Source organism: Wasmannia auropunctata, unplaced genomic scaffold (assembly GCF_000956235.1).
Source record: "Wasmannia auropunctata unplaced genomic scaffold, wasmannia.A_1.0 LD335976.1, whole genome shotgun sequence".
Taxonomy (NCBI): Eukaryota; Metazoa; Arthropoda; class Insecta; order Hymenoptera; family Formicidae; genus Wasmannia; species Wasmannia auropunctata.
In genome coordinates, this window is record NW_012026914.1 from 557,364 (window position 1) to 581,603 (window position 24,240).

At 31.5% G+C, this 24,240-nt stretch overlaps 4 protein-coding genes across 10 annotated transcripts in view; 2 read left to right on the forward strand and 2 right to left on the reverse strand.

Moving 5' to 3' along the window:
* Nucleotides 1–19,384, reverse strand: part of LOC105454730 (follistatin-related protein 5-like) — a 33,396-nt gene extending 14,012 nt beyond the window's left edge. Inside the window, exons 1-2 of one of the 4 annotated variants that reach the window (XM_011697587.1) lie at nt 19,276–19,384; nt 18,625–18,879 (exon numbers count right to left, since the gene is read on the reverse strand). The gene's annotated coding sequence lies outside the window, so the exon portion shown is untranslated. Of the gene's footprint in view, nt 1–18,624 lie in introns of all 4 variants that reach the window. The other 3 variants (XM_011697588.1, XM_011697586.1, XM_011697585.1) reach the window with 3 other exon arrangements.
* On the forward strand, nt 2,038–6,093 carry LOC105454728. Its single transcript, XM_011697580.1, has 5 exons — nt 2,038–2,307; nt 2,560–2,960; nt 3,407–3,717; nt 4,246–4,683; nt 4,925–6,093. Exons 1-5 carry the CDS (start codon nt 2,245–2,247, stop codon nt 5,251–5,253), a joined length of 1,542 nt encoding a protein of 513 aa, XP_011695882.1. The 5' UTR covers nt 2,038–2,244; the 3' UTR covers nt 5,254–6,093.
* On the forward strand, nt 11,892–15,819 carry LOC105454727 (acyl-CoA Delta(11) desaturase-like). The gene is made up of 5 exons (XM_011697578.1): nt 11,892–12,122; nt 12,387–12,517; nt 13,040–13,245; nt 14,108–14,290; nt 15,007–15,819. The coding sequence occupies exons 1-5, from the start codon at nt 11,894–11,896 to the stop codon at nt 15,260–15,262; spliced, it is 1,005 nt and encodes a 334-aa protein (XP_011695880.1). The 5' UTR covers nt 11,892–11,893; the 3' UTR covers nt 15,263–15,819.
* Nucleotides 19,385–20,851: 1,467 nt separating the features above from the next.
* The window catches only part of LOC105454732 (kynurenine/alpha-aminoadipate aminotransferase, mitochondrial-like), a 79,450-nt gene continuing 76,061 nt past the window's right edge, over nt 20,852–24,240 (reverse strand). For all 4 annotated transcript variants that reach the window (XM_011697593.1, XM_011697591.1, XM_011697590.1 and 1 more), the window contains 7 exons: nt 23,869–24,034; nt 23,496–23,682; nt 22,923–23,039; nt 22,222–22,545; nt 21,934–22,060; nt 21,263–21,471; nt 20,852–20,969 (listed from right to left, as the gene is read on the reverse strand). In XM_011697593.1, coding sequence (XP_011695895.1) covers nt 20,916–20,969; nt 21,263–21,471; nt 21,934–22,060; nt 22,222–22,545; nt 22,923–23,039; nt 23,496–23,682; nt 23,869–24,034 — 1,184 coding nt within the window. In that variant the 3' untranslated portion in view covers nt 20,852–20,915. The remainder of the gene's footprint in view (nt 20,970–21,262; nt 21,472–21,933; nt 22,061–22,221; nt 22,546–22,922; nt 23,040–23,495; nt 23,683–23,868; nt 24,035–24,240) is intronic.

Here is a 24,240-nt window from a genome sequence, read left to right on the forward strand (position 1 = left end):
GGGGGGGGGAGAGAGTAGAGCACTGCAAGCCGATGTTACGAACGGCGTATAAGTCAGTATTTACGGCGCAGCGGTATAAAACTCGTGGTTTTTGATTTTGCTGAATCCTCCTGCTAAATTGCGTTTGAAATTGAAAGACGCGCAGAAAATGAAGAAACGGGGCTACAATAATTTTAGACGCAATGTTATACTTGCGCTGAAAGTCATAGCTCAGGAGAAACCAGACATTCAGAGAAACCAGACCGAATAGCGGATGATAATTACTATCTTTACTATTACGTTCAATTTAATGAAATATTAAACGCGAGTAATTATATACTGACAATGCCATAAGTAATTATATATTATGGTATGCCGAAATTATTACCGATACCAATATATGTATGTTATTATGTATCGTTACAGTATGTTATATATTTTATCCTATTTAGTTCGAAACATTAATCATTAATCAACGTCTTTTAATCTGTAATTTTATACGTTTATTTTTTTAATATTTTGTGCAACTTTAAAATAAATGGTTGGATTAAGTAGATATCTTCAATGGTTTTTATATGTTACGTTTCAATATTTAAAATTTAATGAAAATGACATTTTACATTTGTAATTAATTATTATAAATTTCTAATGAGTACTATTTAGAAATTAAATAATTACTTCATTTTCCGTTTATAAAGACAACCCATTTAATAAAAAATTTCTTTCATTAAGTAAGGTTTAATTAAGTCAGTAGCTAACTGTATTTTTTTTCATTTATTTTTATTTACTTTTTCTGCTTTCCGCAAACGTCGAGGTTACGTATTTATTTTTTTATAATCTACGAAATGCAACTGAAGAGAAAAAAATTTTCTTTAATACATTATACTGTATGTATTACCTCTTTTGAAAGGATATGATTGTTCTTAATGTTTTTAATTAATGTTCTAAATTATTAAAGTACTACTAATGATTTTTTTATACAGAGTAAGGAAGTTTGGATGACATAATGGAGTTTTTCTATGTGTATGTATTTGTACATAAAATGTAATACATTTTAAAACATTCTTACAAAAAATATATAAAAATTCTTGCAAGAGAGACATTTTTATATAAAATTTTTATACATATAAATGTTATATCCTATAAAACTGATAATATAGAAATTATAAAATATTAGATCTTTTGATGGAATCTATAAATATTACAAAAATTTTTCTCTCGATCTGTCGAAGAAGAAAGAATCGTTTAGTAATTCTGTGGCTAAACAATCTGGCATTTCGGTCTACAATATTGCGACATTGTGTTACAGTTTGGCTGATTCGGCAACTTATACGGACGTATAAGTCTGTTTCCATTCTTTTGCGAGTTACTAATGACGCAAGTTTCGTAGTGAAACGTCGGTTTAATGAATCTCAACGGGATTGGCCTTTCTTTCGTTAAATCCAATTTCTTGCTACATGAGAGTTCGCAGGGAAACAGCAAGTAACTTTTGAACAACTTTCTTGAGCGTGATATAATATGCTTTATATGCCACTATCGCATTAACGCTTTATACTCTTTATAGTAAATTCATTGATTAATATTAGATCGATTTTTCTCTTAAGCGAATAAACAGGTATATGTGCTATGTTCACAAATTTTGAAATAATTAAAGAATTTATAAATGATTCAAATATACATATAAATAATCATATTTTTCAAATCAGTTCAAAAAGTTTAATAGAAAGAAATATTATAAATTAAATATAAATTTAATATTAAGATTTGAAATGCAATCCTAAAAGTACGACGAATAAGAATGTAAAAAATTCTGATTGATATATAAAATTGTTTAATAGGTTGATAAAATTTAATCTGTAAGTTTCATATTAGTCAAGCCATTTCATTCTTATTCTTTTATATGAATGCAAATGGCAGATTAAGGCCGTGTTATATATTGCCAATGTCAATAGACATTGTCAGTACTGAAAATCTATAGTATATACATAACGCGAACTAACGCCCAAGTTCTCGATTCCGATCAGTAAATGTAGGGACATGTTTAATATCGATGTATGTAATTTCGAGATATGGAAGCGGCAACTTCTGTTGGTTTTCGAATGTGTCGCATAGCGTTTAAACCTAAAAATTAATAGTCGCAGCAACAAATATGACATATGTCAAAAAATGAATTGTAACCGGTACGTTACCAACAAACACCATAAAATTAATGTCACGAACGAGACGATGGAATAACACTACGATACGTATATAAACTCACGAACAATGTCGTCGGTCATCCTTTCGCACGACTCGCATTTAATGATGTTAGAAATTGCTGTGGAAAACGTAAGTGAATTATTGAATACCAATATAAGATTACGAATATATGAATTATATTACGCTGTATACAGTAAAAATACTGCAAAAAATCTCAATAGAAATTCTGGGATCCTCAGATAATCTTCAGGATTTTAACAGCTAAGTTTATTTCTACATTTTGTTTTAATATAAAATGTATTAATAAATTATTGTTGACAATAGATAAATAAATTTTGATAAATGATCAGAGCGTTAATTATTCGCGATCGCGATTAACAGTTGTTTGTCCCGTGGACCACGGCGTTTGACAAAGTCATCTTGAAGAAGACGATCGTCATGTTTCGCATGCTGGATAAGGACTGGACATCGCTATCACCGAACCGACATGATTATCGTCCTTATCAAGGTTCCAACTATGAAAACGAGAAATTTTATGGCGGCAGATCCGTCGTCTTCGCCGTGCCGACGGATTTCTTCGAGAAAGAAGCGAGTGGTGTTCATGTTCAGTTATACGTTCAGAAACAAGTGTGCAAGTATTTTGAGATGGTCTCGCGCCAGAGAATCGGCTTCGTTGCTGTGTCGGTCGATAATCTGCTGAACAGCATCGCCAAACAGGTCCGCGAGCGGAATGAATTGGCGGAACATTTGTCGGACTTTTACAAACGCCAGATTATTTCGAGGTAATAACGCTGAAAACCGAAGAGGCGCCGATTGTTGATGTTAGGAGGGAACTTGTTATCTCGAAAGCTCTTTCTAATCTTACTGTCCAATCGCGTTTGTTTCGGGAAATTCGTTGGAAATTGATTATCGAGAAAAAGCTGATGTTACAAAAATGTGTTAGCTCATTAAAATACACTATCGCCTATTATTATACTGTTTACGTTAACGTTATATAATTAGTATTTATAACGTTATATGTTACTCGTTTACAAATAATATGATTATGTCATATCAGAATGTTTCTTGAAAAAAAGAAAGAGATGTTTGAATTATATTGATTGGGAAATCCGTAGGAAAATATACTTCCTTTGAATTATTTTACTTTTTCTTTCAAAGGAAATATGCTTGTTAGTTACAGGATACGTCCTGTGTAATCCTTAATAATACAGTGAATATGTTCTTTAAGGTCTATGATGGGAACATATAATTTGTTGGACGAGAACTTCCGGAATACCGCCGCCACGATTTCGCTCTACATTCGGATCAGTTATCTCGGCAAGTGCCTCATAACGGAGATCACACGAGTCAAAAGTATGCGCGGAGCGTTTTACACTCGCGGAGACTCAGACGAGAAACAACCGTATTTCTCCCGACAGCTGACATTGAAGGAGCTTCAAAGCGGTCGCTGGGACGATGGTGGTTTGCCCCGTGTGCCTTACGGTCGTTTAATATGCCGCTGTGAGGAGCTCGTTAAAAAGGAGGCCGCGGATTTAGCCAGTAATTGATTCAATCGCTTTAAACAAGATGCCATTATATAAAATCTTTGTTTCGGAAAACACGGGACAATATTTTGTTCAATTAAAAAAATGAGGTTCTCTTTTAAATGAATAAAGATCTCTTAAATAAAGCAGTCTCCTAATGTTATCTCGATAATTGAAAAATAGAGCTTTTCTACAAAATACATGTTTACATAAAACAAATAGTAAAAACCTGCTCTTGGAATAAGCGCCTTTAAAACGAACGATTCATGGTTCTTGTCGATTCAGCAGAGCTACGGTATGTTTTGTAAAAAATCTAGACAAACGTAGATTTGATCCAAGAATAAACGACGTGATTGCAAACAAGTTTATGGATCGATACGTAACTGTTAGCAGTGACAGGAGGAGCTGCTGCAGCTGTCGCTGCGATTGCCATGGCGATAGCTGTTGCAGATCTCGCTGCTAGAATCGCAATGAGAACAACTATTGTGGATGCAATTGCAGATCTTACTGCAGATTGCATCTGATCTGCAGATTTCCGTTATAGAAGTTGCTGTGAAGACTGCCGCGATTGAAAGAGAAAAAGAACCTGCTGATGCAGTTGCAGATTTTGCTGCCGCGGTTGAAAGAGAGAAAGAACCTGCTGATGCAGTTGTAGACTCTATTGCGATTTCCACAAAAGTTGATGAGAATGATGTTGCAATTAAACGGAGAAAAGTACTTGCTGAAGAGGTTGCTGCAATTGAGGGAGAAAATTTTGATGCAGTAGATGTTGCTAAAATTACTGCGGATGCTGCCACAATTAAAAGAAGAGAAACACCTGCTGATTATGGAGTATTAGACGATGGAACAGATGCAGGCGCAGATGTGAATCCACTCGCAAGTGCGTATGAGAGAACTACGACTCCAATAATGGCAATCGATGCTGGAGTAATTGATGATGAGCAAGGCAACATAAGGGGTCTTCTCATTTCTCCAACTGAAGGTAAATATACATATTTTAAAAAATTACGTTGTTCCGAGGATCTCTATCTTGCATTTCTTTTTTCTTAAAATTCTGTATGAATGCTTCTAAGAAAATTATTACGAAGTAAAAAATGACAATGACAAGAAAGATGTAGAACAAATTAATTTTTATATGATATCTCATTTTATGTATTAAATCGTGAGATTATTGAATAATGTATAGATACATAAGAAAAATACGAGATTCCTCTTTTCTATAGATGCCAAGGCAGATGCCAAGGCAGATGCTTCTATAGATGCTGCTACGACAGCGAAAACGAAAGGATACGCGATAAAGGACAATGGAGAAAGGGCTTTCAAGAAAGTGCCGAGCAAATCGAAGCGCGGAAGAAACATGGTGACAATCGGTATCACGGAAAGAGGAAAGAGAATTTCTCCTTCTTCGTCGCATCTTTTCTCGCCTCTGCAAACGTATCCTTTGTGCTGTCAATTGCAACCACATCTAACTTGTTTCACCGATTGCTTCGACGTTTTACCCTGTTATTGTTATTGGACAGCCTGTTCTCTTCAATTCTTTCACAGTGCGTAAACGAATTCAAACGGACACCATGAAGCCCCGTAATTTACAAGTTAATAGCTAGTGCTGGTTAGATAATTGATAAAAATAAATATAAATCAATTCTTTTTGGATTTTCAACATTCACGTAAATATCCATCCGTGATTGATTTTGATCATTCAATATTATGTCTTTTATTTTCTTTCTTATACTTTTCTATTTCTTTAATTATAAAAGATTTATTAGCTTCCTATTTAGTTTTATTCGATTAATAGACTTACCGATCTGAAATTATTCGATACTGTCAATAATATATTGCTTAGTATCTTTCTTGAATAAAAATTTTTCCGTTTATTTCTAGGAATCGCAAATAGATTCGATTATCGTTATTGTGAAATTATAAAACTATCTGCGAAACTATTTCTGAAATTTCTTTGATATACACAACGATAATAATTTATGATGTGAAAGTTTGTGCATCTTTATTAGTACATGCCTTTTTAATGCATGCGCATACGATCATTTATCACATTAAACACATTAGAGTAAACAGTGCGTGCTAAAGATACTTTAGATACAGGGAATTATAACGTGACGTATCTAATTGTAAGCAAAATGAAATTAATTCTATGCAGTCAAGTATCACATTGTTATTTGAGCAAATCCAGAACACGTACCGTTTTCACATCGTTCAATTTCCATCCAAATCTGTTTTTCGCGAATAACAATTCACGTGTGCCAAAGCATTTTTCAATTAGGGAGTAAACGCCGTGATAATTTCTCTGTAGCGATTTTATACTACAGAAATATTGTATGCATTTTTATTCTTATAAAATTATAATTCCAATAATTAATAATGACAGTTAATAAAACAGTATCGTATTTTAAATATTGTTATGTGTATAAGAGAAACTTTTATATTGTCAGTATTAATACCAGTGTTCAAAAAGTAGACACATGTCACTCAACTGTTGTATCAGAGAGTGACAGTATTTTATAACAATCGACTTCTATAAAAGAAAATATTCGTAATACCGATACTATTGATACAGTTCTTGTTTTCAGTAAAAAATGAACAATTTACATCTAAGCTGTAACATATAAATGACAAGGATATTAATTAAGTAATACAGCATTAGCTCGTTTGAGTGAAATCTATACTTATTAAATTGAGTGAAATTCATGTACTTACAAGACATATCTAAATGCTTCCTTATTTCTCTGATTTAATGCTTTTGTTTGGATGTAAATATATTGTATTGTAGATCAGTAATATTCTATGTATGTACATAGGATCCTATATGTAGGATATTATTGATCTGTAATACAATATATTTACATCCAAACAAAAGCATATTTATGTGTGTATATATATATATATATATATATATATATACATATATAGATCAGTAATATACATCAAAATTAGAGACATGTATTTTTCTATTTATACGTAATTGCATGTTAAAAAATTTAGACATTCTTTTGAAACAAAATTGATACAGATTATTCTGAGTGAATATCGTTAAATTAGACAAGCAATATAAAATAATGTTAAAAGTTTTGTGGCTTATACTTGTATTTAAATTAAAAGAATTATCATTTTTCAAAATTTCTGTCTACTTTTTGTATCTTGTAAAAGACTATTAACTAGAATAATTTAGTGCAATGGAATAAGAAATAAGCGAGAATCTCATGTCTTAAATATAATGCTTCTTGCTATCAAACTGTGAAAGTTCCTTATTTAATTATGCTTGAAAGGAAAGTGTTTTAAGATCTCTCTTTTGCTCGATGAGCGGAAACTGCTCTACCACACAATCACATCCGTCCTGAATTATATCGGTAATATATACGCCACGCAAATATAAAACAAAATTGGTAATTATGAAAAATATTCAAATGACTGTTAAACTGTTACAAATATATAATTAATTAAAAAACAAATTAAAATTTTTAAGTCTTTAAAAATTGTAAAGTTGAATATTATTATTGTAGAGAAATTATGTAACATTTCAAAATGTTTCAAATCCAATATTTCTCTCAAATCTGTTAATATTCTGTTAGTAATTCTTTCTTTCTAATTTAACAAGGATTAATGTTTCATTATCTGCATTAAAAACAACTTGAAGAATTGCTTAGAATATATGATAATTTGAGGATAAAATTGAGTAATCAAATATTTTTTTCACAAGCAGTAAAATGAAAAATTTTATTAGTAGGCATATATTAAAATAATAATCTTTCTATAGATTTGTATTTTACTGTATGTCATGGTATTGCATTGTTATGTAACGTCAATATGATATATTGACACTGCCGTGTACCAGCGTTACAAATAGCAGACATTTACAAAAATTAAAAGAAAATCAGAAAAATTCCCTGGGGGAATCAGCGAAAGGTTCCGGTTAATGGACAAGATATGTATTTGGCTGCATTAGAACGTCGCTCCACGAATCAAGACTCATGACGCTGATTCTCCTTCCACTATGGTCGGATCCCAAGCGTTGTTTTAAATATGTTTGCGTTACGAGCCTCTTTATAAAGGCGTAGTATGATATATTGAGAATCTTAAACTTATTAAACATTCGGAGAGAAACAGCAGTACGGTACGCGTCGGTACATCCCGGCGGTCCTTTATTCTATTGGATTTGCGTTTGACTAATTGCACAGGACATTCGACCTAAGTAAGTATAAACAAGTGTAGTGATCATCATTAGTCGTATGAATTTTCGATCGTGTTTTGAAACAATGAAAATTTTTGTTGGAACTTTATATTTACGTATTGTAAAAAGCAAAAGTATACAAATTCAGAATTATTGGAAATCTGGAATATTTGTAATTAAATGTACGTTGGTGCAGTTCCAATCCATAGATATTTATAATTCTGATTCTTAAAAACTATATATTTCCTTTTTTAGATATCAGTGACAAATAATTAAATAATAATTCTAAATATTTAGAAAAGTTTTTAAAATATCTTAATTTTATATTGAAAAGCACAAAAATATTAAAACTTATATATTGTATTTAATTTTTCATTTAGCTTAAATTTTTAAAGCTTCAAGTCGTATATTTGTTATAATTTAATATATAATAAGTATAAATTATTTTATGAAAGACAAAATTACTAAACGCAAACATATATTTATTTTGAATATTTATTTGGAATGTTTATCTCAGTTTGAAAAATAATACTTTTGTTTTTGACTCGTTTAAATAATATTGTAAAAAGAGTAAGAGTATTAAAAACTTGTTGTTCCCTTTTAAAAAATTATAATTATTGTAACATTATCTATTGCAAACAATATCGTTGACGAAAACTCTGTCGACACGCCGTATATCCGCTCGTCGAGAAGATAGGTACATGATCAAGATATAATGAGAACGTACAGAGTGGCGCAGGGGTGACAGAACGGAGCTTATCGATAGATTTCAACATCGACCTCGTTGCATAACAATGCACGCGGATAGACATACTTTCTGAATAGGCTACTGGCATGATTTTCCTCTTACCGGGTCGTAACTTTGATGGAGCTTTCAAGCAAAGTTACCAAGATATATCGATTTGATACATCAAACATTTCTCATGTCACAGTCTGCCTTCCTAATGGAGAAGGGACACTGATACATCGGAGAGAGACATATTTATAATAATATTATCAATTGTTAAATGATCGATAATATATAGATAGACTGCACTGTACAAACAATTTGTTTTGGACGTGAACCACTTAATAGATGTGTCAACAAGGGAGTGTATACATGTATAAATTGATTATTATTTTGGTACATAATATTTGATCGTATTACTGATATAAATTTCGAATTTTCTGCCGTTAAATACGAGCAACAAATACACAAGATAATAAATCAAATAGACTATGTTACATACATGTATAATTTCACTTTAACGCGCAATATACCTCGTGCAGGTTACATATCGATTTTGCGTTTAGAAACAGATTACGCACAATTGTGATAAATATTACGGTATTAGATTGGTTTATTTGCGCCAGAATATTATTTGCGAATATCCAGAAACGCTATTTCAACTTTACGGGTTTTCGCGCAATCGTACTTTCTTGCCCATTGTTTCGGTACCGAACGCGATTTAGCGTGCATTTTCGCCACGTTAAACCCGCGGTGGGATTACAAGAAAGGGGGGAGTTGTAAACCGCGGGATTCGGAGCAGCGTAGGCGGCAGCGATAGAGGCGCATTATCCGCGTTTACGCCGGCAGAAATATCCCCCCGGCTGGTTCATACATATTAACGTAAGTCATTGCGCGAGCCCTTACGTGAACTGTACGTGGGGAAACAAAACTGCCGCGAAATCGCGACCGCTTTATGAGCGGGGTCACGGGGTACGACCGCTATTACACTGTAGATTACGGTACCGCTACCTGTTAGGACCAAACGACGCACGAATATCGCCGATAAAGATTCAACGAAATCGCCAGCATCAACGAAAAATAACGTAACTGCGCGGTTTGTGCTAACAGTCTGTCGCAAGATGAATCAGATCGCGTGAAAAGTATTGTGTGAAGAAATAAAATATTGATTTGAGTTTAATTCGAGAATCTTTTACTGTTCTACTTGTGAGAAAGGTGCTCAGAATATTGTAATATTTATCGAGATAGTGAATTAGTTGTCAACTGCCGTTATTAAATTTGAACGTCGCAACTGTCAAATCAATTTGGCATTCTAATAGAAGGCTAGGAAGCAACATCAATCTTATTTTCCATTTTTATCTTTGCAGTGAATCAGTCGATATTATTAGAGAATTCTCTTCGCGATATTAACAATTTTTCTTGATATAAAAAGTTCTGCCGATGTTATATACATAGTGGAAAGAATTTAGCTCATATGGAATCTATATATATAACCATAATAAAATGTAGAGGATGTTAATAGCGGAGAAATACAATTTGTATTATTGATGATACCAAAAGCTTTCTAATTGCATTCGCGAAACTGGTTTTGTGGCAAAGAAAGTTTGAATGATTACATTGAACTCGATGGCACATTAATCACAATTTTTTACATAATTATCTCGAAAAACTAAATTTCTACATATTGAATTGTACGACTGGATATCAAAATGTTATATAGAAAGAGTATTTATTATAGGAAGAGCAGATAAAACTCACTCATTTTATCGTAAAATTTTACATGTTTTTATATCTACTTTCATTATTTTACTTTAATCATGTCAATTGAACACTTTCTACATTGTCAGTGTAAAAAGTTACATTCATTTCAATAAAAGTGTATCCGTTATAAATCTGATCACAATCGACGCGTTTAATCATGCGAACCAAAACACTTGTAATTTCACTGTTTATGAATGGTTTGTTTTAAACATGCTTTCTAAATGGAAATAAAAGTACTTAAATAAATGTTTTTGTTAATTATATAATAGATTAATATTAAATGTATGTGAGTTGTGTAAACTAAAGGCACTTTTATTACAGAACTTTTTTATTAAATACGTATGTGTTGACTAGTTGAGATCACAAAAGGATAGCAATAGCGGATATTATATATATATATATAAGTCATTTCGATAACGCTTTCCTTTTGTGATCTCAACTAGTCAACACATACATATTTAATAAAAAAGTTTTGTATGTATACGTATATACTTTACATTGATTTTCACATCAAATGGGTCTCGAGTTTTGAGGCGGAACGAATCGGTTGGCAATGCGTGACGCGTAATTGCCTTGACCACGAACTTGCGTTCTCGCATTTCGCGCGGGAATGCAGGAACGCTACTCACTTTGCCACGAGAGTCCCAGATGTTGAAATTACGCTCGTTATAAGCGGTGTGCAGCGATATGAGACGCGTCTCGTACACGTGAACTGGGAAACGCGTTCCGTTCGTTTCGATGCTGTGATTTAGATGCTCGTCTAATGCAGATAATTACACGTCGGGACACCGAGACGGCAGTTGTACAGCTAACAATGGATGCTTGTTAACACAAGATCGCCCTATAACGAGACTGATCCGAAATCCTTGGATCATGCGTTTGCCATGTAATTTTGTAAATAACATGTTATGTAACATAATTGACAGATCTTTATGATGATTTATATCGTCTGAATCTTTAGCATTAGAACAAATACTTTTAATTTCTTAATACCTTTCATACAATGTAGATACAAATTTATATACTTTTTTTATTTGCTATGGCAATTTATTTGTTTTTAATTTAATTTTATATTATTATATTAATTATGAAAATTTTTATAAAGATTTTTTATTTATTTCAAAAAGTATATTTGTTAATTGTATGTTAAAGATTAATTTTGTATTTTTTAAAATAAGATATCTCTGCTATTTTATACAATTATTTTGTGATTTTGTGAAGATACAATTCTCTTGCACTATACAGTAGCCAACAATTTTGTAAATTAATGGATATATATAGATTAGACAAAATAGAATAAAATCAATAAATAAAAGTTTATTAAAGCCTGAAAAGATGATACATTATGCGGTAAATTAATTGCGAACTGTGATTTATCTTTCTCATTTCTCTCGAGATGGTGTGATTTTTTTGAAATCTTTAGTCACGATATGTTCGCAAACGAGATAAATAGACGATAGTAAATTAATGAAATAAACAAATATGCCAATACTACTACCCCAAACGTTTCAAAACCCAGCAATGTACAATTCAACAATAACCGAATACGAGGACAATAAAAATCGAAAGTCAGTGCAACTGGAAACGAAAAATGGCAGGAATTTGATTCTCAATCAACCACCGAAGCACATGCCGGCAGAGCAGCCATTAATTTGGTGTAATATAATTGTCATCGCCGCTCTCCACATCGCCGCGATCTACTTGTTTGCTACGCGATATCGTGAAGCAAAATTTTGGACCTGGATGTGGTGTATGTATTTATTAATTAAAATTATGTTAAACTAAATTTTCTTTACTTAAAGTAATTAGGAAATAAAGTTATATTAATTGTGTGCACATTTCAAATTTAATTCACAATAATAATTTATTTTCAGTTGTTACAAATTAAAAATTATTTTGATATTTTTATATTTTTTCATAAAAAAATTGTTTAGTTCATTACTATTATCATTATATGTTAAACAATAAAAAAATAAATTTGATGTTCTTGTTTTATTTATTTGATTATTTTTAGGTATCTTACATTTATATACAACTGGTTTTGGCATAACTGCTGGTCTTCATCGTCTTTGGGCACATAGGAGCTATAAAGCCAAATTGCCACTCAGAATACTACTTATTTATTTATACTGTATGGCTGGCCAGGTAAGATTCTTAAATATTACAATCGTAATGTCCGATCAGTTAATAGCCTACATTAAAATTCATTATAATTTGCCACAAGCTATTATTTTCATACAAATTCATTATTTTGCAATAGGAATTATTAAATGATTGCAATAGCACAGTAATGTAACACAGTAACATTAGAAATATTTACTTGTTCTCTAATATATCCTAGTTGATAGAATATGATAAATCTGTGTGATCAATACATCTGTTTATTTAGCTGCATACATTTACTGAATATATTTCAAGAATATTTTCACTATGGTATATGATATTCATTATGGTACTTCCTGGATTGATTTAGCAATGATTATTAGAATATATAATTGTATAATCGTATAATTGAGAATTTCATATTATTTTACTTGAAATTTCACAATTGTGATATTTTTTTTGTAGAATTAGTTTTTAATTTTTTTCAGCAGGGACTGAAAGAAATTGTTTCGTTTACTGTAAGAAACTTTAATTATTAAGTTTAAAATTTTTCTTATTTCGCAGACTCAACCGTCTAAATGGCTTCGTGTTCATCGAACACATCACGTGTACACAGATACGTGTGCGGATCCGCATAACGCTAATCGCGGCTTTTTTTTCTCGCACATCGGTTGGTTAATGATGAAGCATCATCCGGCAGTTAAAGAGTACGGCAAAAATGTGGATATGAGCGATATCGCTGCTGATCCTGTAATACGCTTTGTTGACAAGTGAGTAATAATTCAGCGTATCAAAGCAATCAACGCATTTTTTACGTGATAAAATGTTCACAAAATAGAAAAAAATAAAATAACGTTCGAGAAATATAATTAATTGGAGTTGTGTGGTCGACTTGCAGCGATCGAATCTGATTGAGTGAATTTACTGGCATCTATCAACTTCACGTCGTAACAAAATATAATCCTTTAAACATACTTTCAATGGAATCTATCTATATCAGTTTTAAATATATTTTTATGTTTTTCATAAAATCATAGAAATAAAGGTTATTCTTATTACATATTATTTTTAATACATGATATAAAAGAATATAAACAATCTTTTTTTTCTACAAAAAAATAATAATACAAAACAAAAATAAAAACATAAGAAATAAGAAAATATATAACAAAAATTCTACAGTAATAATTTACAGATTTCTCATTATATTCAGATGAATAAATGCTCGAGAATAAAAAGAGAAAGAAACTTGAAGAGGTACTCGTGAAGAACAAGTACTACACAAGTATTACACGATTTGTATTCAGTGCTGTGAAAAGTAAATGAAGTTCGATATTTGTAAAAAAAAGATCACGATGATTGTGAGTTGAATTGCTCGCGAAATCGCTTCGTAATTATCCGCAGTGTTTGACATTACGTGACGCGTTGGTCCTCGAGATGAGGGAGATTAAAAGTAGTAATCAATCAATGTAAAGTGTCTCATCAAAAAGCGGAATTGAATGCTTGTATCGTTCAATTTATTTTGATTTATGCACTTAGGTCACACGGTCGTAAAGGAATGGGATGCCGTTACGCGTATTGAACTTGGCGTATGTATAACACTTGCTAACGTTAGAACGTTTTTTATTGCAGGTATTACATTCTAATTATGGTGCCTTTGTGCTTTGTCCTGCCGGCTGTAGTACCGGTTTACGTATGGAATGAAACCTGGGACATAAGCATAAGCAGCGTGGTTATCCGCTACGTGTGGTCGCTGCATTCAACTTTCTCTGTCAACAGCTTCGCTCACTTGTGGGGCAATCGACCTTACAACAAGTACGTGTCAATCTTTTGGGATCACGTTTCCGCTTTCCGATTATTATTAAAATTGACCAGTATGTTCAGATCGTGCTCAGATATAAACAGAGAAGAATTTTAATTTAACATAAAAGATTATACAATAGATTTTTCGATGCAATTTAAATTGGGAATTTAATTGGAATAATCAAGAGCTATTCTCAGATAAATAAAACAATGTTTATTAGTGTTAACATCAATATAATCAATATTGTTTGATAATTTTCAATCAATACTCCGATAAAATAAATATACAATTATATTAGATAATATATTTTAAACAAGTTTTATAATAATTATTATCCATATTTTCATAAGATAATGTTTTACATTATTAAAAATCATAGTTATTAAAATATGTTCAGAGGTTTTTACATCATTTTAAAGTAAATGTTTTTTTCTACGAAAGAAATCGATATTATAAAAAATAGCAAATTTTCAAAAAAGGCTTTTTTAGATCTCTATTTTTTTAAATAAAGCACACGTAGGTATTGTACATATTTTATATATAATCATTATTTTGAAAAATAAGTAAATTTATCAAATATTATATTTCACACCTAAATATTTTGGCAGATACAAGTTGTAAAGTATTATTTCCCTTAATCTGTTGCACGATATTCCAGCGAAAGTTCGTTTGTGCAGTCGGCCTGGATCAAGCGGTAAAACTTCCCTTTCTCTTTTTCTTGTTCCAGAACTCTTAAGTCAACGGAGAATCCTGTGGTGTCGTTCTTTGCTTTGGGCGAGGGTTGGCACAATTACCATCATTGCTTCCCGTGGGATTATAAGGCCGCGGAGCTTGGCTTCTACCGTCTCAATTTGACTACCGCTTTTATAGATTTTATGGCTTGGTTGGGATGGGCGTATGATTTGAAGACACCAAACGCCAAGCTCGTCGATAGATTTCGTGCGAATAAAGGTGACGGTACGACAGGTCTCTCGAGAGAATAGATATTCCCGAGATATCAGGTGTTGTTCAATAACAAAAAAAGGAGAAAAGAAAATAAAGAGAACGAGAGAGTGCATATACCAAACATTGTTGTTTTAGTTACGTTTCTTTATAAAGCTAACAAAATGTAGTTTTTCAATTTATTACAATAATGATCTAGCTAATTGTTTTCTTTTTAAAACTTAATATAATAAATATAATTTTAATAATTGTTCACTTTTTATTAGAGCGAATATAATTATATTTCGATATATTCTAAAACCTCTGCATTTCACGGGTTCAGTACGACAGCGTTACGTGTGGTAAATGCACGTGTGTAAATAAATGCATTTTATCATGTCGTATTTGATAGAATATTCTGCATTTATTCACACACAAGTTATTTCGAATATATTGCTGTATGTCAACGTAACGGATTCCATAGAATGCGGATTTTATTTCGAGATGTGTGTTATCTAAGTGTGATATTTTATGTATAATCTTTTGACAGAAATTCAAAAAACACTGTTATTATTTAATAAGATATATTAACAATTTGTGGTAGATATATACGTACATATACATCTTTACTAAATTATTGGATAAAACAATGTTAAAAAATTGAGACAATCCCTTGAAAATAGAAATATGTATAAGTTACAGAAACAGATCAATATTTTGATTGTTCAAAGAAATTCATTAAAAAAAAATTAAATTTAAATTAATATGCTTAAACTTTTAAAAAAGTAATTATTGTCTTTATCATTTCGATTGTTGATTGAGGTATACAATGAGAAAAGTGAGACCGTCTTTTATAAATTAAGTAGTATTCTACTTCCTTTTTGCTGAATGCAAATAATTGTAACCTTTTTCTCCGGTCGTTTTAGCACTTCCTTTTTTCTCTATTTAAATAAATAGGACAATGTTTCCAGTCATATCCTATGCATTATTATATTTTCAAATTAAAGGAGTATTATGGAACATGGCAGGGAATGTACATTTAATCTTGGGCTGGATATTACTGCTTTTGATAGATTGGATTATCCTCAAATTTTCGTGGATGATGTACATTGCTTAATTACGTTCGTTGGAATTATATTAATAATTTCTCATACGTAAAATGCATGACGTGTATATGGAAATATGTAGAATAAGCGGAAATATATTGATATTTCAGAGTACGTTTTCATGAATATGAAGAGCATTACATAGATATATATAAAAGACCGATTATATATTCTATTGCACAATTAAATAAATTTATCATCAAATGATACGTAATAGCTTTTAATGATGTTATAGGATTCCCATTGTTAATGTATAGAAATATGTATATATATATGTGTTACAATTGGTATCAGATAAATAATATTTATTAATATCTATCAATATTATTCATTCTTTTAACAGCAAATTTAAAAATATTGAAAATCGTGGTGTAAAATACAAGAATTGTTAAATATATGTTAAATTAAATTGGTTACTTGTAACATGCTTTTGTATTTTTGAATAAGATAGAATTTCTCTAGATTTTGTACATACATATAATTTGTACATCTTATTAGAAAATTGAATAAGAAATTAATATATTTCTATAATTAAATAATAATCTATGATAGTTTTAGTATTCAACTTGTAGCAAAATATTCATAAAGCATAACTAATTGAAAGTTAGTTAATTAATGCGTACAGTATAAATTATAACTTTGCGTACATCGCTGATTCTGGAATATTTTGCGTAAAATTTTAATATATTGGCTTATAGCTGTGTATCGTAACAGTAAAGTAGTAACAGAAGCTTTAATTAGTGCATAAAATTTTTTTACGCTGCTAATTAAAAAAAATTATTTCAATTATACTAAAAATCCTATCAGGCAGAATTTCAAGGCTCTATTTTTTATAACAAGTATCTAGCTAGTTAACATTCTCCACCGTATCTCCTCGCGCAAATTTTTGCTCCGGCCCGATAGTGGAATTTTAAGCGTTGCGGAATTTTAATAAAGGCTTTGTCACACGATAGGGTATCGGATGTATCACACGGATGGGGAGTACGCGCCTCCGCCGACCTCTGCGGTCAACGATTTATATACATAAACGTCCTACATAAGCGAAGTCACGTTTCGCCGATAAAAAAAGAAAGAGAGACGCCAGAAAAGTGTTATCGATCCGGATAGCCTGACGTCGCGCCGTTTCACCCGGGGGTTAAATTTAGTATTTATCATCACGTATTCCGCGGAGTCTACAGGTAGCGCCTGCGCGACCCCGCTGTGTCGAGCGTCACGCATCCCTATACGCGCATATGCCTATCTACCACCCTATACATAGCCGGCGCACACGGCACAGCGGCGGAACATATTTACCTCTATGCGGACGCATTACGAACATTCGTCTATTTTTGTCATAGCGACCTGTCGTGTATCGATCATTTCTCTAATGTTTCTGTAAATGTGGCTGGGGACGCGCGTTCCCGCGAATCCCGCGTTCCCCCGATGCGCGTCAGCGTCGAAAATCTAGGGCGAGAAAAAAAGCCGCTGTGCCGTCGCGTGTTTTCACGCGACAACGGTTGCACATGTGGGATACAAGTGAATCGAACGATTTATCGCTAATTAAGCCATTAGGTAATACGCACTTGTGTGTAATTATATTCGATTCGCTCGTTACATTTTATACGTATTTTCAAAGGCATTATAAGATAAAGAGATTTTTATTATTGCTAAAATAAACATTATAAATGATATGTATTGTTTTAATGGCAACAGTTATTGTGTTTTAATTGTTGAAAATGATATATCATTTGTATGATTTAATTAATTTTATATAAATTTTTATAAAAAAACAATAGAATTCAACGCGTTAATATATCTATTATAATGTTAAATTTTAACACGTTATATGTATAAAGAAGATTATATTTCTCTCCTTTCTCTTTGTCTCTCTTTCACGGCTTTAATTTCTTTTTCATGTCTAAAGGGAATTTTATAAATTACAGAGAAAAATAAAAGTAAACTTATATAATTTTGGATATAAATATTTTCAATTTTGCATAGATATCTTATAAAATATTACAAAATTCTTCGAAGAAATAAGAGAGAAATATTGCATGTAAAATTTGAAAGAAAAACAACAAAACGGCTTAAACAATATTGATATTTTCATGCCAAACTATGTGCAAATTTCCTCGCTGCTATAATATTACCAGGGAACATTCCATGTACAGAATTTATACATATATTTTCTTAGAAAACAGTTCAACTATAAAGATTAGAGATACATATAAACTCGCTCTTAGAATCGCTAAATGTATTTAATTTTCACGAAAGCATCCAAAATTAAGAACAATTGGCTATGTGGACGCGATATGAAGGGTCCAAGCAGCTCGACTCACCCCGTGTTACTGACCTGACCAGTTTTAGTTTCGTCAGGATAATACCCTCGCCGCCACCACAGTAAACACACCACCCGCCACTTTCGTCCCACGACACTGTGCTGGATTACGTGCACGCAGCCTGGATTTTAGGGTCCACGCCGGTGGTGGTGGTGGTGGTGTCGGAGCGCACCCCGAAGGGCAAAAATACTCAGTCCGGCTGGATTCGAGCGGGACCGTGACTTGGTACGTGACGCGGGAATGTGATTAAAAAAGCTGTGGCACATACATAAATCGACATGAGATTATCGAGGATATATTTCCAACTTCACTGTCTAGCGTACGAGGGATGGAGCGGACGCGACGATAAATGAACACCATCGAGGAGGGAAGGGAGGAGGGGGAGGGGGAGTGAGGGAAACACGCGTATGTATGTGAATGAATGGAAATCACTGGCGGATCGGAAGAGCAGAGCAGGGTAGAAACAATTGAACAAACAAACGAGCTAGCGGATACACAGGCCGAACGGACCGTATCGTAAACAGGGGGGTAAATAGCCACGCGTTTTCCCTCAAATGCGTGGGTGGACGCTCGTGCATGCGTTACGTTACACCGTATGGAGCGCGTATATATATACGTATGTGTAGGTATAATATTGCGTGCAGTCCGTGCCTGCGTGTGTCTATATGCACGTGTACGGGGATGAAGGTGCAAGAGATCCTCCAACCGCGACGATGGTTTAGGGTGTACTGAACGTTACCCGGAGAGGGTTGGGAAACGGCGTAGTGTCTAATCCAACATTACCTAACTGTATAGCAACGGCGCCATGGAAACGGCACGTTTGCGCCTGCGTCGCCGTCGACATAGATCGACTTAAACTTTTTTGGCAATTCCGCCAGTTACTTCGAGAACTCGCAATAAAAGCCGCTATTAATTCTCTATAAGTGTCGCGTCCGTGGAAGAGAAGGGATAACTTGGCAATTTGTCGCTCTCGGGGGAGCGGTGGTAGTGGCGGCCGGTGCGCGTTGACCCGAGAGGAATCACACGCAGGGCTGGTATATACAAGAGTATTGAGTCAGCCTAATGTCGCCGTTGTAAGATCTCTAATTAATTCGCTGTCGTTATCTGTGTTTAATTAAACATAATAAATCTTTTAGACCTTCGCATCCTTTTCTCTAGTAGATGAAGAAGACGCGTCAGAAACAAGAGTTAAATCGTGCTGTATTGTTTCTTTTCCGATAGCTATTTTCCCTATCTTTGTTACAGGAAACCTCGCATATATCTACTAAACATTACATTTTTGACAACAATCTCGACTAAAGCGACATCTCTCATCGATATTGCATCCTCGAGTGAAGAGAGCTTTTGTTTTATGAGAATCGATAAGAAATTTAAAATGACTTATCTAATTTTATGAGAGATATAAAATGTTATTATCTTTATTTGTAATATTTAATGCAAAACAGCTTGAAACTTAAACATTTATCCTATTTATAATTATCTATAAACTTAGAATGAAAAATATATAAATAAAAATAATGAGCAACTGATGAGAAATTACGTTTTATCGTAACAAATAGTTATCAATGTAGTAATATTAAACTTTAAAATTATATATAAATATTGCAATTGTAACTGCAACGTTTAAATTATGGATTGCTGATAAATTGACAATGTGTTGTTGCTATTTTATCCTTTGAGTCAGTTCGAGATTATGAATTATTGACGAGACAGTATTGATTTTCAGGATTTAATTAATATGATTTTTTAAATTTAGAATTGTATGAGCAGCCATGTTAAATGTTTCAATTATTCAGAGAAATATGGTTAATAATTTTGATTTTCTAAAAAAAATGTAAACGTAATAAAACTAAAGATAAAAATTAAAAAGAAAATATTACTGTACAAAAAAAATTAATTCTCTAAAGTGAAAGATATAAAAAAAGATTGTATTTTTAAACGTAATTTAAACTGCAGTCCCACGAATCGATATTACGTTCTAGGGGTTAGAGACCTTTAGCTCGGGGTAAAACTACGGGAGAAGAACACTGATATTACCGACTACATTTTTATTTATTTATATAAATATTTGGATATTTAGTTTAAAATTAATTTTACAATTATTTTATAAAAACATATGTTTAGCGTAGTTTAATTTGACGTAAAAATGCATTTCTGTAGCAATTATTTTTATTGAATTAATTTTTCTAAATATTGAGATTAGATTATAAAATTACTGGATACTGAATATAAAATAAAATCATACAATAAAATAATACATATATGATAATAATTCTTATGTTTTAATATTGTTACTTTTTTTTCGCTACTTCTTCACGTATTACTTTGGCTACTACAGACAGTCCCTAAAAAAAAAAATTAAAAAGATCAGTGTTTTAAATTTATAATGCATATAACTTCTTTTCATTATCAAAATAACAAGAAAATATTGATTGTGAAAATATTTATGTTTTTATCTTTACACATTAATATTTCTTCTTTTATTTTAATTGTTAAGAATTATATAAAGACAAATTTGTTTTATACAGATCTTCTGAGTGAACTGAATTTGTGCGACGTTTTTTTTACAATATATACGTAAATATGTAAATTTATAGTATTTGACAGAATAATTAAAATAAATAATATTCAAATTTACCTTATCTAATTCTTCTAATGAGGCATAACTGTAGCTAAGTCTCAAATGACAATCGCGTTTTAAAGGATCATAATTGAAGGCATTTCCGGGAAGAACAAAGACACCTTGTGGCACACATTTGTTCATTACCAAATCCATTATGTTATCCACATGTGTTACTTTAATCCAAAAAAATAGTCCACCTTGCGGTATGGACCATTCTGCTAAACCTAATGAATAACGATTTTATGTGAGAATTTCAAAGCTACTTTTGAAATGAAGATTAACATAAATTAAAACAGTTGCATTTGAAAACTGTTTATTATAGATTTCTTGATCAATTTAAAATTGGCTTTTTAATAAAAAATATCTAAATTTTTTAAGACTTTTATCGAACCAATCTTTAGAAAAGAAAGTAAATTACATAATTATATTCTTTAGTTTCAAGTCGGCTTTCTTTTGATAAAATTTTAGATTAAAGAGCAGTTATTAAAACATATAACTTAGCATTTAGAAATTTAATTACAATAAATAATAATTTGAGAAGAAAACATTATGTTTCAATTAGCTTATTGTAAGATGGCTAAGATTAAATAATATTAGACAATTTATCTTTTCGATGGAAAATCCAATAAAATTGTTTTTAGATATCTAACAGGAAAAAAATATATTAAAATTAATTTTTAACATACCAGTTAAATGTTTCTTAACCATGCCTAGCATCATATCACGTCGTTTCCGATAGAAATTTTGAACATCTTTGAAATGTTGTTCGAATTTTTGCGGTCCCCAATTTTCAAAAAGTTTATAAAGAAGCATCTGGAGGAAAGATTATTGTAAATAAATTTTGATGTTAAATTGAGATTAAATGTATATATTATAATATACAGATAAGTAATTCATGATAGTAATACTATAAAACAATAAGACAAGTTAAAAGACATTAAAAGAATATTAAAAGAAAAGAAACCAAGTCTTACCTGAGATAAAGATGATGCATGAAATACACTATTTCCCATATGACAGATCAGGTTATTTACAATATCTTTGTGCGCTGTAAGAACACCTACGCGAATTCCAGCGCTCATAATCTTGCTGAACGAATCCATTCTAATTACGCGACCATCAGTATCAAGGGAAAAAAATGACGTGGGCTGTTTATCAAGAAAATGAACGAAACAGTAAGGATCATCTTCGACGATCAAGAAGTTGTACTTCTGCGCCAATTCATACACTGTTCTTCGTCGGGTTTCCGACATAACGGTGCCTGTAGGGTTTGCTCCCGTCGGATTGATGTAAAGTAACTGCAAAAATCAAACTAGATGTTTTAATAAAAGAAAATTATTTTAAAGCAATATGATCGTTGTATGAAAAATAAAAATATTGTATAAGTGAATTACTTTAGAGATTATCGAATTGAAATAGATGACTGATTTCTATCTTGCAAAATAGTTAGATTTATATGATTGTATAAATTATTTGTATTATACAATATATGAGTTATTTGAAATTTTAATCTTACTAAACATGCTTATTAAAAGTTCTTGAATTAGAAACAGAATAAAAAATTTCTCGCAAATAAAGATAGAGAAAAGAAAACAAATAATTATTTTCCTGTTGATTGTTTCTTGTATGGTTTCAACAAGAGCATTTGGCACACTTCTGCCATTTCTTGACTCACTTTTGGCATTGGTCTACCATCCTTAAGTCTTTGCTCGCATTCTTTGATAATTTCCTCAGGAATTAACCCATCAGCATCTTGATTAATCTCTATCAAATCTGGTGACAATGATGCTAACTATAAATAAAAGAGAGAAAAACCTTTGGAAATTTATTCTTTGAAAATAATTTATTAGTTTAAAACTTTTAAATGTTAAAAAAGGACATTGTGTGTTGGTAGAATGTATTGAAAATTTTATTTTTTGTATTAAATGCATCAAATGTATATGCGTCAAATTAAACTTTTTTAAATAGACCTATGTATCTTTTACAGCTGCAATCAAGTTATTTTACTATTTGATATGTAAAAATATATTAGAGTATAAAATCATTGAGAATTAAATATTTTACGAGAAATCATTCTAAGATATTTTATACAAGATATAGTTACTTTAAATAATTTGGACAATGTAATATGAGATATAAATTTTAAAATTTTAAATAAAATTTCTTGCGCTTTCTATTAAAAACTTATATTTTTAACATCGTTTATTATTCTATCATAATATAATAGCATAATATTATTTCAACAAACCGCTCCGATTATGCCCGTAAATGCTGGTGCTTGCATCATAACTGGATCATTCTCATCAATCATCATTTCAAAGATTTTATTGCAACCGTCCATGGAACCACACGTGAACGCCACATCCCAATTATTGTGCCTTGGTGTATGCCATGTTTTTTGGAATTCCCTCCACTTTTCTAGTAATGGTGCGTAACTTCATAAAAACATGAAAAGAAATTATATAAAATTAATAGTAAGTTGAATAAAAAATCAAATTAATTTGAAATTAGTGAAAATTAATTGTGGAAAAATTAATTTAAATTTTTTTTATATTTAATAAAAATTTATCTTTATTTTATACTAGAAAAAATAGAGTCTGCATTGATTTAATATTACTTACCCCTGCGAAGCTCCATATTGTAGCGCCGTAGATATTTCTTGTTTGTTAAGGTTTACTGGGATATCATATTTATATGTCACAGAAATATTATTGATGGGATACGTAGTGGCATTTGGCATACCACCAGCCATAGTTATACAGTTTTGTTGCAACATGTAGAGCTCGGCTAATTAAAAAATATGAAACGATAAACAAAATAAACAATGATATTAAATTAAAAATAAGAATCTAAAAATAATTACGCATGCATTAATTTTGAGAAATTATTTATTTTTTTGCAAATTGCTTATCAATAAATAAAAATTATAACGTGTACGGTAGATCTAATTCTCTTCAGTATCTTCTTATCTGATAGGAATATCTTATCTATGT